At 40.2% G+C, this 17,839-nt stretch overlaps 1 protein-coding gene across 3 annotated transcripts; it reads right to left on the bottom strand.

The window, feature by feature from the left end:
* Window positions 1-1,116: 1,116 nt before the first annotated feature.
* tmprss4a (transmembrane serine protease 4a) lies at window positions 1,117-16,379 on the bottom strand. 3 transcript variants are annotated; one of them, XM_080459400.1, is made up of 13 exons: window positions 13,241-13,684; window positions 6,669-6,723; window positions 6,320-6,463; window positions 5,974-6,126; window positions 5,740-5,866; window positions 5,520-5,639; window positions 4,878-4,921; window positions 3,991-4,153; window positions 3,727-3,893; window positions 3,108-3,203; window positions 2,871-3,013; window positions 2,630-2,782; window positions 1,117-2,284 (listed from the first exon to the last, which is right to left on the bottom strand). In XM_080459400.1, the coding sequence occupies exons 1-13, from the start codon at window positions 13,244-13,246 to the stop codon at window positions 2,273-2,275; spliced, it is 1,383 nt and encodes a 460-aa protein (XP_080315526.1). In that variant the 5' UTR covers window positions 13,247-13,684; the 3' UTR covers window positions 1,117-2,272. The 3 variants fall into 3 exon arrangements, with proteins under 3 accessions (XP_080315526.1, XP_080315528.1, XP_080315527.1); XM_080459402.1 differs by lacking the exon at window positions 13,241-13,684 and adding an exon at window positions 16,277-16,379 and having other exon boundaries at window positions 1,118-2,284; XM_080459401.1 differs by having other exon boundaries at window positions 1,118-2,284; window positions 6,678-6,723; window positions 13,241-13,707.
* Between the last annotated feature and the right edge of the window lie 1,460 nt (window positions 16,380-17,839).

Here is a 17,839-nt window from a genome sequence, read left to right as displayed (position 1 = left end):
ATCTCTTTTGCCCTGTGTTTTCATCCGTGATGAGCTGGGGCCAACGCCAATCCTCTACAACCCTGAACTGGATAACATGGGTTAGACCAGTCATTCTCAAAGTGTGGTACGCGTACCACTAGTGAATAAATATAAATGCGCTGACATCAACAGTTATTCATGGTAGCAGGCAAGAATTGATGGCAAGAGGTGGAGGTTTTTAACCCTTTGGACCCTAAAGCTCATTTTGACTGTTTTCACTGCTGTTGCTTTTACGTTCATATCTCACTATATAAAGTGTTTTTCCTGAAAATTTGGTCCCGGCGCGTGAACTGATCAGTTGCGGGGTGACCAGCTGTGCCAGTCGGCATTGTCATGCCCACCTGGTGGTGGGCACAGGTGGGCATCTCCACCTATACAGCTCCGGACAACGTTTCTGAACATGAATTTCAAAGAGTTCCTCCACTGTACCATGAATAATGACATATACAATCGAGTTCTTATAAAAAATAAAGTTTTTATGTGAAAACGGTTATTCAGCGGTGCTTTCTGTGGACCGACAAAGGGACCTAATTTCTGGGTTCGCGTCACGGCAACCCACGGTAGAGCGTTTATACCCATAACTTAGTCTGCACTGCACCTGAAAACACGGGATTTAGCCAGCTCTGTGAGAAAAGGCCTATCTAAGCTGTTTCTCGTGAATAATTTGTCGTCTAACCGTTAGACGACAAATTAATGGGATATGAAATATTCAAGGATACTTTTGTGTGCCTTATAAATGGTTAATTTAGTACATTTGTCATGTGTTTTAAGATTAATTAGAAATAAAGTCACATTCTAAGTACTTTATTCAACATTTTTAATGATTCATTAAACCTGGGGAAGGATTTTATTTGTCCTTTTTAGAATATCACATGAACCTTCCCTTGATGTATTTTGTCAACTGATACTATATGAAACACATCATAAAACTGATTTGTATCATCTCTTGTCAAACATTTATGTAACAATTTACATGAAGTTTGTCCTGTTGTTCCCATTGTTAATGCTGGGTCAGAGAGGTGTGTTCTCGGGGAAGAAAACACAGAATGGAAGAACGAGGTGTCCAATTTCCCACAGACGTACAGAGAGCAAAAAGATCATTCAAGTCTTCCCCGCCAAAAACGTTTATTAAAGTGACACACCATTTACAGGTAAATAACATTCAAAATATATATTTACAGTGAAATATGATCAGCCACCATGACACATTCAGATATTTCATAATATACAATGTACTACAAAATGTTCACAATCATATATTAGGTCAGAATTTTTAATCAATCCAAATTTAGTGAGGGTTTTCAGATTTGATAGTTTTATATTAAAAAAGATAACTGGAACAATTATTAGACAATATTCAGATTTCAGTGCACACAAATGTCAAATTGAATTGCTTTAATTTATACAAAAACAGTCACATTATAAATTGAGGCAATATTCTGTTAAAACTTCTATGACTATGACAATGCATATTCTGTCGGTGGTGCAAGTACTCTGGTGGTACACTGGCCAATGACACATGTAACTCAGCATGGAGGCACTATGGGTACATAGTGTGACAGATATGTCTGCACTCAGTGCATTTTACTGAAATCATGGAGTGAAGTCAAGTAATTCTCATTGTCTGCTTAAAGTGCTCGTATTAATCGTACGGTAGAAGGATGTGAGCACACCAGTGCCATAAAAGGGTGCATTTGCTCTATGACAGGGGGACACATCAGATCAAGTAAATTAGCACCACAAATTTAACTCGCAGACTTGGAGTGATTCTCATCAGTTTGTTGATTTTTACCCTGAGGCTTTCTGCATAAACCCTCACAAAAAAAAACAAAAAAAAAAAAAAAAAAAAAAATTGCACACCATAATTCACGGCACATAGTATTCAAATACATTATGTCTGCCAGATTGGCAAAGTCTAAATCTTATCTTCACAGAAGAGTTTGTGCAGTTATCGGTGTAAAAGCTAAAAACATATTCTGCTGTAAAGCCCCCAGATCGGCCACTCGACGAATCGTACAATCATACAAGTATACTTTTTCCCCCTGAGATAAGAACCTCAAATGGCACAATCCGACACCTGAAATAAGCTCGTACCAAAGTGTGTGTGCGTGGCTGTGTTTGACAGTTTTTGAGTTGCATCTTCAACTTCCTCTTCGTCTCATCTTTAGGTAACCACACAGAAACAAAAGCGTAGGTTGGGTTTCTGTCCAGAACTGACTCAGTCTGGTGGTCGATGTCCCAGTGGACGGTTTCAGCTGTTTTTCTGCAAAGACAAATTAGAAATAATCTGAAAATCTTGAATTTCGGGAATACTTAGTCCGTAGTTTAATTTTTTAAATCAAAAAGGTGCTCTGGTTAAAAAAACATTGTCATATTTTGAGAGACTGCATTTTTGTATGGTATGCAAGGTAAAATATAGAATAAAAATGGCTTTATATATTTTAGTTTAAGTGTAGTCATGCTTAAGTATCACTGTTTGAATAAATTTTTTGCACCATCTTTAATTACTAACGGCAAATTGGACAGAGACATGACTGTATGTGTGTGTGTGTGTGTGTGTGTGTTTGGCTTATTAAAACAAAAAATGCAGTATTTTCTGTACATGTACCTCGATGACCGTATGGATCCAGTTCAGCAGCTCCTCCACGTTACAGTAGACACCTGGCCTTCCCTCCCGCGCACATCCAACGCCCCAGCTCACCACTCCCACCAGATTCCACCTGCCACCTGTTAGATACACCAAAGGGCCTCCGCTGTCCCCCTGGAGTTCAAGACAACACATGAAGACCTCGCTACATCTACCACCACATGGCAGACTTGTATGCACTCCTCCTGATGAAGTTTATTACCTGGCAGGCATCCACTTTTCCCTCCAGGAAGCCAGCGCAGATCATCCTTTGCGTTATGGCACTACCATAAATTGCAGGCCTGGTGCACACACTCCTATCTATCAGACGGATGCCGGCCTCCTGCAGTGAGGGAGAGACTTTTCCTGAAAGCAGAACCACAATAAGTTATTTTTAAAGACGGGGTCATTTCTCAGAGTGGAAGATTTCTCCTATAGATGAAGCGTAAATGTTCCTCACCATTTTCCTCGAGGTATCCCCAACCGGTCACAGTCATCATGGCTCCAGCAGAGAGGCCAAAGGCGTTAGGAGGTAAACAAACTGGCCTGCTGCTCTCTGGAAGATATTACGTTATGACTCCAATTAGGTTCAGTTAAAAAAAGTCAAAGTTTATTTTAAACTTGCGTACGGTGGCTCTCTCCCAAAGAGCTAGAATGTCTCTGGTTCGAATGCAGGAATGGTGGTTTTCTGTGTGGAGTTTGCATTTCCTCCGTGTGCACATGTTTTTTCTGCCACTACTCTGGTTTTCACTCAGTGCAAATAAATGTATTTGAGATTAACTGACGATTCAAAATTGACCCTATACTATGTGCGATTATCCACCTCTCTATGCGAGTCTGCCATGGACTGGTGACCAGAGAAGGACGTACTTCGCCCTTTCCCCATATGGGATTGCTAAAGCCAATTTGACTTGCAGTTTGTGGTACACACCACCAGATGGCAACAGAGTAACTTCAAATGAATGCATTTCCTTACTGACCATATACAAACTCAAAGTTCACAAACGGGTTCTAAAAGGTCATACCAATGCTTCACTAATCAGGTGACTTCTTCCTGTGTGTTTACACGAGACTCTCACCTCCGACTGTGATTGGGCTGCTGAGTCTCAGCAGTGCTATGTCGTAGTCATTTTGTGCCGGGTCGTAATTTCCATTCAGTATGATCCTGTCCACATAGGAGCCTCCCAATGTGCTCAGGTATGTCCGACCTGACATTACTCTCCACCGACTGAGTTCCTTTTTACCGCTGTGTGCCCAAAAGAAGAGGAATGCGAAAAAGTTTACATGTTGGAACCCGACAGGACAAATTCATTTAAAACAATACGTAAAGTAACTTTGCTGACCCAACAAAGCAGTGAGCAGCAGAAACGACCCATTGCGGTGACACCAGAGAGCCTCCACATGTGTGCTGTCCACCTTGCTGCAGGCTGACCTGCCAGGGCCAGTCCTTGATGACTGCGTCTGTACCCCCGACCACGCGAGGATTAGAGCCCAAATCTCCACAGTCTGAAAGCACAACAAACAAAACCCAACTGTTACTTTTTAGATTTGCCTTTTATTAAAACCATCCCCACCCAGGTTTGATTCATTCTCAGCACTTGTCTATGTGGAGTGAAGTCTGCGTGTTATCTGGATGCATTTGAATGTGTGATTTCCCCGAGTGTACAGGCTTGCATAATCTCACGAGATGCATTTTAGGCATGGTGTGATCTGTGAAGAAACTCCCTGTTTCCTTTTCTACCAGGCGTTATTTCCAGTTTCTACAACAGATCACGATGAGGTAGGCATAAGTAGAGAGAACTTTAAAAGCTGCTCTGCTTCATTTAGACAAACATTCATTTGATGTAATCTGTGTGATACAACTTTAGTCATTTTGAGAGGGCGGTATCGACAACCTCCCCGTGTTCATCGAATGTGTGAAAGCCGACCTGTTCCAGGGCCTCCTCTGGCTCCTGGGGTCAACTCTCCACTCCAGACAGTAAAGTGAGTGAAACAAACTGATGTTTCAACTTGCTTTATAGTCACAAATTGTTTTTGTAAAGGCTGAAGGCAGCTACTCTGTCATATGCTTCCGAGAGGCATTTTAGGTGCATACTGAAGGCCTGTATGGACTTGTCACTGCGAAACTCTCCACACAACCATGTCTTCCCTTGCCGCCAACCATACGCCTCTCGCTAAAAGCTGTGAACAATATTTAGTGATGAACAATGGTGATTGTCAAAAGGCTCACCTGAACAGGACAGAGATACCACAGATCCAGATCTGCATGTCCTGCTGTTGGGGAGGAAAAAAACAAAAACAAAGACATGTTTATTACGCACGTCCCAAAAATAGCTGCACAGTGAGTCAAACACGCAGAAAAACAACAGTCAGATGGTAACCTACATTCAACTCAAGGATCAACTTTGTCTCCTCTTTGGTTTTGCTTTACTTGTTTGTTTTGTTGAAGTAAAAACACCTGATGTGTTCGCTTTCCAAGTAAGAAGAAGGAACAAAAACTGGACCCTGTTTTAGTTTTTCAGGAATAGAAACTGTTGAGTTTCATGTACAACTGCAATTCATAGGGAAGGCAAACTCCAAGAAAGAAACGCGTACATACTGCACATGTTTCAGGCCACTGTAATGACGAGTATGTGTGAATGTAAAGCTTGTTTCTGAATTGTTTAGACGTCAGAAGTGGTTTAATAGTTAGGATTATGAGAAAGACACATGCCAGCGCACGTCAGCTACGACAGAACAGGAAGGAAAAGGGTTAATAATACGAGGTTCCTCCTTGGTTCTTTCAAATGATCTCATTCGTAGAGCAAATGCAAATAGTACAACCAAGAGCTGTGGGGTTCCTATAAGATGAAACAAATGTTGCCTTCCTCACCGGTCAAAAGTGGCCAGATGTATGGGTGTGTTTGAAGTCCCAGGTCTGACGGCTGTGAACAGTCCATTTTTCAGAGAAGTCGCTAAATTGTTCACAGAGAGATTGGTACTAATAGGTTTACTGCCAGGAAAGAAGGAAGTGTGATGTTAGACAAGATCTCATGTCAGAGAATGAAATCAATGAAAATGCACCATGATCAATGCTTTGAGTGTAAACTCACTATGTGTATCCCAGTTGTTTACATGCTGTCTGTGAGTGTTTGTCGCTCCAGTCCTCGCTACACACGCTCCGCCAGCCCGAGCCAGGACTGTACACTTGCAGGACATGTTTATCAGATGTCAGACGCACTGGACGGTGGAGTGGCACACAGCAGGAGAGGACCCATTAAAATCTGGATTTGATTGTTTTTTTTGTGCGATGACGGTGTGGCAAAGGAGCAGCCGCTTTCTCGTACCTGGATAGGTTGTGTTGACTGTAACGCTTGACACACACGTGGTCTCATCTTCTCCTCCAGCACAGTCGTTCTTGCCGTCGCATGCCTGGTCTAGCGGGATGAACTTCACCGAGCGCTTGCAGAAGAAGTATTTGCTGTCAATCAGCTTCTTGACTGGTGGGGAAATGACATAACAGAGTTTACAGACACATTTAGATTCTGATTTGTTATGCAGTAAATCGTGTCATTAACTTTACAACTGTGCAGTTCATGCCGATGGGAATATGAAGGAGTGGCCTGTTTTACATGATGAGGTGAATACGGGTGCCCCTGAAGGAACAAACTACTGTGAAGAATGCCGACTTACTGAAGTATCCTGCCGTGACCAGGAGAGCCAGCACCACCAGAACTATGAGGATACTCAGCAAGATCTTCTTCGTCTTCGACGCCTTCCCCTTCTGAGTCTTTGGAGCAGTCATGGGTCTTCTGTGGCGGCCTGGCCGCGGAACCACTGAGAAAATCAACAGGCGTAGGAAATAAAACACAGGAAAGAAAAAGAACCATATAGAAGTTAATGATAGGAAATTAGTAAATGTGACTAGAATACATGGGTAAGTTCTCAGTACTGTGCATGAATATAGTTGGAAAGTTTTTAACTTAACAGTCAAACACCTTTATCACACCGACTCCCAAATCAACACCAGTATATAGCTCACCTGTCTCACTTGGATTTAAAGGTGTAGAGCTATCCCCAGGCCCCTGAGCAGCAGTCTACGAACAGAAAAAAAATCGACACATCAGACAGAATAAGGATATCATGGAGCGTCCACAGCGTGTGTCTGCAAGTGGCTGTAAGTGCATGATTGTGTAGTTTGGTGCAGGTCTTCATCTTAGAAAAGCGGAGTCATGTGTAAAACAGGTGCACAATACACTGCATTTCCAGGGGAGGAGTCAGAGATGATTAGCAATCATGCTCACATGGAACATAGTGTGCCACTATGAGATGTCACGTTACACCAATGTGCTTCACTGGATGCACCAGGGAGTCCATATGCTGTAGGCAGTTCCCATACTGTATTATCAGGCCGACCATGAAACTGATAGACTCTGATGATACACACTGTTCATTATATTGGCGTGTAGGGTGGCAGGGCCTACAGGGAACCTTAGTCTTTCATAATTCAAGTGATATTGTGGTGACAGAATGGCTCTTTTAAAACAGGAGACTATAGTGTGACTGTCTGATATTGTCCCATTAAAATAAACAGTACTCCACCATTGCTAGGATTCCTTTTTGAAAATCTTGCAATAAAGTTTCTTTTTTTTTTAAATGACATATCTGACGAGGTTCAAGAGGAATAATCAATATAGTTCAGCATAGGAGAAAACTTAATATTTTTTTGGGCTTGGAAATCATCTTTGAGGACAACTTACAGACTTAATGAACGCATAAAGAGGGAATGTTAGCAAGTAAACACTTACATTCTGCAGAGTATTTAAGTGGACTTACCACAGGAGTGTGCAAGATGCAGTGATATTTGTAACTTCTTACATGGAAAGCCGCAGTCGAGGTGTAAACAGTGCTAAGGCGAGCTGATTGGAAAACAACAGCTGAGAAAACACGGAAACTCTTTTTTCCCAGTGACGTTGAACACCACGTGGCCGATTTATAGACAAAGTTATCGATGACTCACTAATTGATAGGCAATAATGTAGCGGTCGACACGACATTTAGAATATATTATTATTACTATTATAGCACACAATAGTGGTTACTTAATATATACCAGGCAAGTTTATTTTCAGTTTTTTTTGTCATGTAACACTCTTACATCAGGTTAAAATGAATTCTGCCACGTGACTGCGGTTGAGTCTTAATGGCTGCTGTCATGCAGGTGCAGCAACAGATCTGTATGAACCAACTGGTCTGGAGAAAACCACTCACAGTTGTTCTGGTAGGTATCAAAACAACCCGCAAACATTATTAAGTTATTCACTGACCTATGCCTAGAATTGCTATTTATGTTGGCTATGTGAAAAAGAAAGAGGTTAGAAAGTCCCATGTGTCAGTATTTGGCACAACAAATGATGTTGGAATACTCTTGTTTAAAAGCAATAATCATTTTGAGTTTGGCATTGCATTAATATTTTTAGTCAGTCAAGTACTTTGAATAAGCGTTGTATTTTTTTACATGGGTGTTCTACACTCACGGGTGCCGTTTCCACATGAACAGACCAAGCTGTGGATAGTTCTGCTGGTTTGCATCCATTTTGCATCTGGCTCTTGGTTGATCAAATTACTTTTGTTTGGTTTTGTCAGGCTTTGTGGTTTGGTTCAAATACTTGATGGACCTGTTATGTCTCTGTCACTGCTGGGAAAATGAGTGCTGCCTTGCACAGAAAACCTGGTGATGTGGAATGGTGGATAGTTTCCCACATTACCCCAAATAAAATAGGATGTTATCGCGTTTGCATTAATTTGTTGAGCATTTTCATTGATCCTACTACCATTTTCCGTAGCCTTTAGTGACCCATACTTTGTTCAAGAGTCATATTCTTCAAATAAATGGTTCTCTGACGTTAAATTGCGTTAAAAGAACCTGTTGATTTTCTGACTTGCCAAAACATTCAAGTGGAGCCAAAAAGAAGCCCTACACACCCATTCTCACCAACAAACTAAAGCAGAACCATTCAACATACAAGTGTGAGGGAGTTTCCCACATTGACTCTCGATTTTGGAAAGTGTCTTTTTCTGCTTTTCTTTCAAATGTGAAGTTAAAGCCTCAAGCTCCGTTAATCACATTACCAAATAGTGCATGCAATTTTAATCGTTTGACACAAGATGTTATCGATGAAGTAGTATTATTGTTAACGGACTGCAGACATTTTCAGTTTTGCTGCTGTGACATAACCAGTCAATTAATTCCATCTCTTGATGCAAAGTTTGGCAACATAAAAGAAACAACTAACAAAGCACAAACACTTCATGTTTGACATTCTTGTTGCCACTCCCAGAATTTAATTTATGAATTTTTGAGAAAGGTGACTTGATTTTTACCCCCCCCCCTTGCTTATCTGTAACTGAATGAATAAAAAAGACAGGTAAACAGTGTTTCTGTGGCACCACAGCTTTTTCCAGGTTACTGTTGGTGTGTCTGCTGTAGTATGCTACAGATGTACTGTTATTCACCATTGTGAACACTGCTCATCCCATAGTGACATAGATCAAGTATCTCTTCAATGTAGGTGCTGACTGGCCTATCACAGGATTTCAACGTATGGTATAAAGTTACAGAGTGACAGTTTCAATTGCGCTTTCATTTGCCCGCTGCTTTTCTTTTATCTTGTCCTAACAGCCACCTGACTTACAAACATACTGTGAGTACAGCTCAAGTGTGAGCCGATACTCTGGTCGGATCATAAAATGTAAAGTGCATTACTTTCCTAACTCAGTGAGGGATTTCCACTGTCAAGCAAAGAGTAAATTAGGAACTAGTGCACACATTTCTAAATTTAAGTTCTGCTTATTTAGCGCAAAGGTTTTGACAAAATTCTTTCATTGGCATTTTCGTACTGTACTTTTTGGTCGCAAAATTTCTTTTTTATTTTTATTTCTCTGACAATAAAGTCCAGTAAATCACATCCACAGATAGTCTGTGAGTTAAAGGCTAAAATGCCAGCAAATTGTACAGTCTCCATAAAGAGAGATGGGGGAAGAATGCTGTCAGGCAGGGTTTTGTTTTTTTTTCCCCTTTGGGAAAGTACCTCATTGTCCTGGTATGAATTGGTCATAATGATCAGAAAGTCGTACTGATAATCTGCGCCAGATAATCTTATATAAGACACAGTCAGCTTCCGCACGTACCAAAGTGTCTCCTGTTTTACTCATGCTGTCATCAAACGTTACTCAGATTTCTCTTTAGAATGACAGTCTCACTTTTGTCCATTCAGCCCCGCAGCACTTTTCTGTGTAACACGAGTGTCCTTCTCACTGACCATAAATGTTCTCAGTTAGTTCATGCAATTAGTTTACCATGGCCATTCAATTTTTATGTAACAGGGTGTAAAGTGATTCTGAGATTTCACATATGCAGAACTCCCAAATGAACTGGACAATCGAGGAGAAAACCAAACACTTCCCAGAATGTAAAAGCCTGCTTGATGTTAAACAAGCTCAAATCTGCATCTGGAGGGTTATCAGGTAAAGTCTGCATTTCTCCTGCTCCCTTTTGTTGTGCCCACAGTGGATTGTGTGACCTGCTTGTTTAATTTGGTGCTTAGGAGTCTTGCCTATGGTCCCACAGCAGTGACCCATCAGTTTACTTTTAGTTCCGATTTCACTTCCCTGACATCAAGACCACAATCAGATAAAAGACTAATCAAAAGAGGGTGCTGATGATATTACTGTCATTGAAGCACAGCTTTTTCTAAATTTATAGTGAAACATCTGCTTTAGATTTAGATTGTGGAAGTCATGTTTCATCCAGTCTGCTGGTGCATTCGTTTAGTCGGCATAGAATAGCTTTATCATCATCATAGATGGGGGCAGGATGGTGCATTGATAATAAACTGGATTAAAGACGCTAATCAAATCCAATGTACATATAGAACAAGACTCCGTTCGAAAAATAAAAACATGCGATAAGAGGCAGATAAAGATAAATAAATGTTATAAAAGTGTGGGGGAGGTAATAAAACCAATAAAATAGATACATATGGGCAGGAGATTGCATGCAAGCAGCATTAAAACCATTTAAAAAGACACTGTGCGTTACTGTCTTGAGTTCAGGAGTCGGATGGAAAAAAGTCTGTCAGCGTGTTTGTTTTGCATTGTAAGAATCTGAGTCTCTTTCCTGATGGAGATGCAGGGAAGATTACCTGCAAATAAAGATATTTCAGTAGAAGAGGGCATACAAAGACAAGAGGGGAGGGGTTTATCTCCCTATCCCTTCCCGGAAATCTAAACATTTTAAGACATTACAAACTCATCACCAAAACAAAAAGAAATCTAATGTTTGCTGGTGTAATACAAATAGGAGAGTTGTTGGCCTGTCTACGTGGGGTTTGAAAAGAATAAGTCAAGTGATCAGCAGGGTGCAGAACCCGGGGAACCAGAAAGACGGCCCAAGAAAATCATGTTGCCTGGAGTGGACAACCACAGTCCTGAAAATACATGTTCTGCTTTGTCATACATTGATATGTGATACTAGTGCACTCTTACCAGTGTAAATGTTGTCATGGACACTGCAAATGTCATTAAAAAACAATTAATGAGTCAATATTATAAAAACAACCAGGTAGCGTTTATTAGTCGCGTCACAGCTGCACAGACCCAACTGGTGGACCGAAACCAGTTAACCCAGAGCTTGTGGGAACGATTCCAGCTCCAATGAGCAAGGTCTAAGTAGGTCAGCCTTAAGAGATGAAAACCTTGACATGGTTAACCTTTTGTTCAAACTAGGTATTCCTCCTCTGTGCTTCTCTGTTTTGTTGGATTATGTTCCTCCAGCTACTAACTCAACAAAAGAGTTTTTGAGAAGCAATGCGTGACATGTTGGATCACTTCAATCACCAGCAGAGATCTAGGCCACTGGTCTTCACATTTGTTATAGTATTTAGATGCACTTTATACATACAAGTCCGCATTTATATCAGTCAAACGTTTAAACGACTTTAAACAGTGTTACGTTTATTGTGATAACACCCCTATGTGAGACACTGACCCAGAAATGATGATGAGTAATTTATGATGACAATATACATGTGGATGCATGTGCAGGGAAAACACGTAACAATTAATCACAATGAGATTAACTGTGAGGAGACGATGTCTGCATGAGAGATGGAAATAAAGAGGTCACATACTCGTTGAGTATGTTCATTTGAGCCTTTGTTTAAATGCCACTTACTAGAGCATGTAGATAATTTACTATGCCTGTTTTGATGCAAAGACTCAACAATTGTTTTTAATAAGGAGAAAATATTCTCTGTAATGTCAGCTACAAGCTATAAAAGGGCTTGATCCAGTGAAAATGGTAATCACAAACCTTATTTTAGTGCACCAACTTGCAAACAAGACTCGTGTTGTGAAGTCAGTTAGAAGCTTTCTAGCAACTTTAAGTCAAACAATTAATCTTACATATAATTGAAATTTGATTCAGAAAAAATGAAACTCTCCGACCCATTTTTTTTTTAATCCCTTTTAATTCTTCTTTATAAATTTAGTTGATGATTTATTCATCTTCTGTACTACTTCATCCTATCCAGGGTCTCGGGGGCACTGGAGCTGATATTCGGTCAACAATGGGCGACGGAAGGGTTCACTTCGAACAGGTGAAAGCAAACAAAAAACACAACTAACACACTCACAATCACACACATGGGCAATTCTAAGCCAGGAATTGGCTCCAAATGCAAATTTAGACTGTTTTGGGGAAACCAGAATAAATCTGTATACGGGGAGAGCATGCAAACTCGACACACAAAGACTGAAATGACTTTCTCGCCATGAGCTGAGAGTTCTTTCCACTATACCAGTGTGTGTTCCATGAGTAAAGGTGTAAAAATAAAAAATAGCTTTGCATGGTCAGATATTAGTTTTTTCTTAGCTGAAGGAAATGATATCCACAAAAGTATGTTAAAAATATTTCAATTGTTCAGATTTTTTTCAATATGAATATGGAAATAACTGACAACACAGTTAACGTTCCCATAATATTCCAAAAAATCTTAAAGTGCACCTGTATGTGACAGAAACCTAATCGTCATTGTTGGTATTTTATACGTCACAGCATTATAGTATTTTTGTTTCATTGTCGCCTGACGTATCCCGAATATTGTATTTCTTGGTGTGTCGGTTGATCACTCAGTTCTAACCAACATGTTGAATGCGTTTTGGCCTCATCAAATAGGTGGTATGATAATTATGAATATAAAAAATAAAAAAAACAACCCACTGTGAGAAACATTTCCTACTATAACTCTGTTAAGGCGTGTCTCCATAATCTATTAGCAGCTCCAGAGAGAGGGGTCAACAGGAAGTGACAGTTGTACACCTTCAGTAAGATCCTGTATGCACAAGGCAGAATGCAGTATGTTTCCATTCATTGTAATGAAACAAAGCTGTTGTGAGCCTCGCAGAAGCATGCGTAGCGTGTCTGAAATGGGTATGAACACTTAGTGGAATAGTTAAGACTCTCGCTGTTTTGAATTGGCCATCCAGTTGAGACCAGCCCCCAAAAACTTTCAACCATCAACATAGATAATTTGAGTTTTAATTTGCACTCACCCGCATTGTGTAGTTTTCTTTTTCAGTAATGCTTATATACACCTCGCCTGTCACGGAGCACGGAGTAAACGCTGTCCTCCCTCACAGGAGGCTGGACACTCCTACAACCTGCTGTCCCACGTCCGTTTCCTCTTGTCCTCCTGCTCCTTGTGCTCCAGTGTCAAACTCCAAAACCAGGTATATTTCAGTTTGTCTGTCTTCCTGAATCCCTCCCCTTTCTCCAGTAGTGTAACTGAATCTGGCTCGAAGGGTGCCTGGCTTGCCCCTGTTCAAACCCCCAGGCTGTAATAAAGAGCGCTGATGTGTAGCTTTGTTTCGACGCTGCACAGATTCAGAGTTGGCTGTTCTTGATTGACCAAGCCCTGCTGACCGAACAAAAACTAAAGCGCTCTCTGTAACCTGAACCTTGAATCCTCCTCTCTGTCGTTCCCTACCTGTGCGCCTGCCTGAGTGTTTACTCTTCCTCCTCCCACAAACTGTAGTGGGAGGGAAGGTGCCTTCTAAAAAAAAAAAAAAAAAAAAAAAAAAAAAAAGTTTTTAGTGGCGTAAACTTTTCAAAGTCTCTGGACACAAAGTGCATTTCTCGCCTTTTGTGTCTTTTACTCCTACTATTTCCCTTTATTGTGTCATTGTGTCAGTTTTTACCTTCACATCCATGTTGCATCTGCACATTTAAAAACGTTAAGCTAAAAACAAACGCAGATCTGTAGGAATGACAAAAAGCCAGCAGTGTTTCCATAGTAATACACCCTGAGGCTTGGGTGTGTGTGTGTGTGTACGTGTGGTACCTGTGTTGTTTTGACAGTCTAACAGGACCTTTGTTGGTATCTGGCAGAAATGATTTGACAGGCTTTGACTCACGACACACCACATGTCAAGTGAAAGAGGAACTCAGTGCCTAACTCTAAATGCTGATAACGGCAGGATGAGGTATAGTGTTGGAGGATAAGCTTCCCCCTTCGTATTCCTATTAGATGCTTGTGTTGTTAACTATCTTTCAAGTCTATTCTGTACAGTTTATATAGTCTGCAACTGTTATAACACGTATTGCATTAAAACTTTTCTTAATTCATCTCTGTTTCACTCAAAATATATATATTGCAAATGCAAGGCTGTTGTGGCTGGACCCGTTACTGCCTCTGATTGTTTTTAAGATAAACTAGTCAGAAATTCAGCCTGAACAAACATTTACAACAACTTCCATCCTTCTACATCCAGTTCACTGAAGATATGCTGACATGAAGCGTCTACCTCAGACACGTGGACAGTCATTCATACGACTGAGGCAGAAAGACACACAATCATCCACTTTAGAGTCACCAATCACCCTCACAGGAATCTCTTTGTAGTCATGGGAGGGGTCTTCTTGAGGTGAGGCAACCGTGTTCATCACTGAGACGCTTGTCCATTATGGATTCGTACAGCAAATGACTGCTGTTTAATGGTGTTGAATTGCTTTCTAAGGACACTTTAACTGACCTTGCCGTCTTGCTGGCCACAAGGCCAGTGCATCTTAGACTTTAGCTAATTTTGACATTAAAGGATATTGATCACAATTTACTGAAAAGAAATCAGGTTTGATTGAGCGTGTGAGAAAAATGCCCGAGGAGGCTGAAAAGAAAGGTATTTCGGTATGGAGAGCAGATGATTGTGTCTATTCGACTTGAACCGTGAAAGTCAAATGTCATGTTCAACTTTTTCTCATCTATAGAAAACACGGCCTGTCTTGTCAGACACCGCCAATATAGAAAATGGACACAGGAGAAATTCCTTTATCTCTGACTGCAGGTTGGTTGATGAAGTAGAAAAGTGCCCATAAAGCTATCTGATGACTCATGTTAAGGCTGATTATGTTTGTCCACACAATAACTGCTATTAATCTCTCCACCGTACAGGCTGACATAAAGCTGCTAAAACATTCATAGGCCTCACCTGTGTGCAACATATAGTACACAATCTTTCCCTCAATTGAATGAAATCAAGCTCACTTTGTTTACAAACCACTTTCATGGAGGTCCGGAAAAAAGGGAGCATTAAATACTGCTGGTACGGTTACATATTTCCTATAAAATATCACAGTAACCAAAACAGAAATCAGATAAATGGTTTCCCTGTTTGTCAGTTGGACATATATAGAAAAACAAAAAAATAAAACTGCTTGTTTTTGTTCATATACTGTACCGTAAGCTCTTATAGCACAGAAACTAAACACAAAGACAGTATTAGATTTTTGAGCATCCAATTCACTTTGATTTCAGCTTCGACAACTGACTTTAAGTGAGTGACCTACAGAATTGAACCTCTTTAAATCTGAAGCGCAACTAAAGATACTGGTTACTTCCCAAACACAATATAGTTTACACAGGTTACATATTGACAGACTCATTGTGGTGGTGTTGTCACTATAAATGCATCCAAACTTATCAATGTCAGGCACCCTGAACACAATCCATTTAAAGTCTTTTTTCAGGTACATGTATCATTTAGATTAAATCAAGATATTTATATATAATATATAAAGTTTACATTGACAAGAAATTGATTGACCCGCACACTGACATTTTGTGCAAACTCCTGAAATACCACCTCGAGTCAATTTAATGCATTTTCTGATTTTATAAATGCAACCAGACGCTTAGTTTCAAACTAAATGACCACCTCTGACAAGCCTCTGACATTTGCATGGACTGCGATGGACAGTTGGACGTTGACTACTCCCTTTTGCAGCACCATGTATCCTTATCAGACATGTTGATAAGCAGGGTTTATTAAACTTTACTATTTGTACAGAGACTGATCAAAGTTCAAAATTAAACCTGTTGAGGTGGTTAGGTTCACTATGCCTTGTATCAGTCACTCACACGGCAAGTCCTTCTTTCTTTTGTCCTCCCACACTGCAGTTTTGTACAACTTGGTTAATAAGGAAAACACAGGACCGACAAAATATCACGATGCCTCAATGTTCTTTGAATTATGTAAAAACAAAAGTAGTAGAAAAACATCAAAATCAAAACTCTCACTGCTTCTCTTTCTTACCTGCAAAGTTGTCGACTCTCAATCTCCTTCTCTATCAAACATCTGCAGTTCACTGAGTGGACTAATCCAGGTCGGTGTGTGAGCCTGTGAAATTAGCTCCCCTACTGAGTTGGATTGTTTCGACACCCTTTTGAATTCATTTGTCCCTCCTCTCTTCCTTATACTTCCACAACAAACAACCCCCTTCTCTCCCTGGAACGCACGCACGCACGCACACACGCACACACGCACACACACGGCACCGCCACTTATCATCAAACCCATTACAACACGACACGCATCATTTAAGCCATTAAAACCCTTCGTTGTCCACGCAGGTGTGCATTTTGTGAAACTTGAAACACTTGAGAAATATTGGAGGAAGTGGAAAATAACTGGTTAATAATTAACACCTTGATATTTCAGGTTTACCAGACTCCTGGTATGTCGTCCCACCATCGTTTCTAATATTTGCATTGCTGGGTCACAGTCTTTTTAGAATGTGTCTTTAGGAGAAGTGCAGTTAAGTGTTCAGGATTTTTCTTCTTTGGCAATCTGAAAGGGCTTTACATTGTTGGACACATTCACCTAAGAAAAGGAAACTTTCTTACAGTTGAGATTTATTATATATAATTTAAAAGTTCAAGCCTTTTTAAATTTTATTTGTTCAGCTCATAAGTCAAAACAACAGTGAGAAAATATGTAGAGGAATCAGAAACGACTTGATTGCTAGGTATAATTTTCACAATAAATGGAATTTGTTCTGTTGGGGGGGAAAAAAAAAGTCAATTCAAGAATTAAAGTGTCTAAGAAATAGTATTTACAGTGTACGTTAATGTAAAGTAATGAAACAGGAGGCCATAGTTAACATAGTTGAACATAACAGAAAACCTGCCAAGACAATTCCCTTTTTAATGTTTTTTTAATTATTACAGAGAACCTGTTAAAACCAAAAGTGGGTTAAACCAAAAATGTAGTGCAAATTGCATAAAGAAGTTGAGATTTTCCAGAAACCTCAACTGTCACTATTGTGTTAATAAATAAAAGGATTTACTGCTATGAGGAAGTGGCTGTGTTGCCGCTTCTGAAAAGTAAAACAGACACCACTTATGCCACGTCTATAAATACCTGCAGCAAACGGTGAGTCATGAGCACCTCGTTGATAATATCATCATAGAGGGCATCAGATCTCTTATCTGTGTGATCACTTATTGTGTACAGTGAGGGCGACAAAGACGACCAGGGACCCTTCTCAATGTCGTGTAATCTGAAGAGAGGTTTTTTTATGGGAAACCTCCAAAGAAACTTATTTCCTGGAAGAAAAAAAAAAAATTCTTAATTTCCGTCTTGCCTCATAAAGACTGGAGAGACGTGAATGCATTTACAGCATTCTGATGAATTCTTCTCTGTAACATATTTACAACTAAATATTCTATAGTAGCTTCTCAAACAGGGGAAATTATGTTTTCAGAAAACGAAAAAGGTGGCAAGCTGCCAACTCTTGGGTGTCTTTGACTCGATGCTTATTTTCTGCATTCTGATGTGGTGATCAAGCTTCTTGCGAGTCTTGTAGAATACAAACTT

This window comes from Lipophrys pholis (assembly GCF_963383615.2).
Source record: "Lipophrys pholis genome assembly, chromosome: 3".
NCBI lineage: Eukaryota > Metazoa > Chordata > Actinopteri > Blenniiformes > Blenniidae > Lipophrys > Lipophrys pholis.
The sequence above is the reverse complement of the archived record's forward strand: the minus strand, read 5'-3'. Positions and strand labels throughout refer to the sequence as shown.

Coding starts and splice junctions, on each gene's coding strand:
- tmprss4a (XM_080459400.1), bottom strand. Junction 6,127..6,319: donor GGTCACGGCAGGATACTTCA/GTAAGTCGGCAT, acceptor TTTCCCCACCAG/TCAAGAAGCTGATTGACAGC. Junction 5,640..5,739: donor AAACAACTGGGATACACATA/GTGAGTTTACAC, acceptor CTTTCCTGGCAG/TAAACCTATTAGTACCAATC.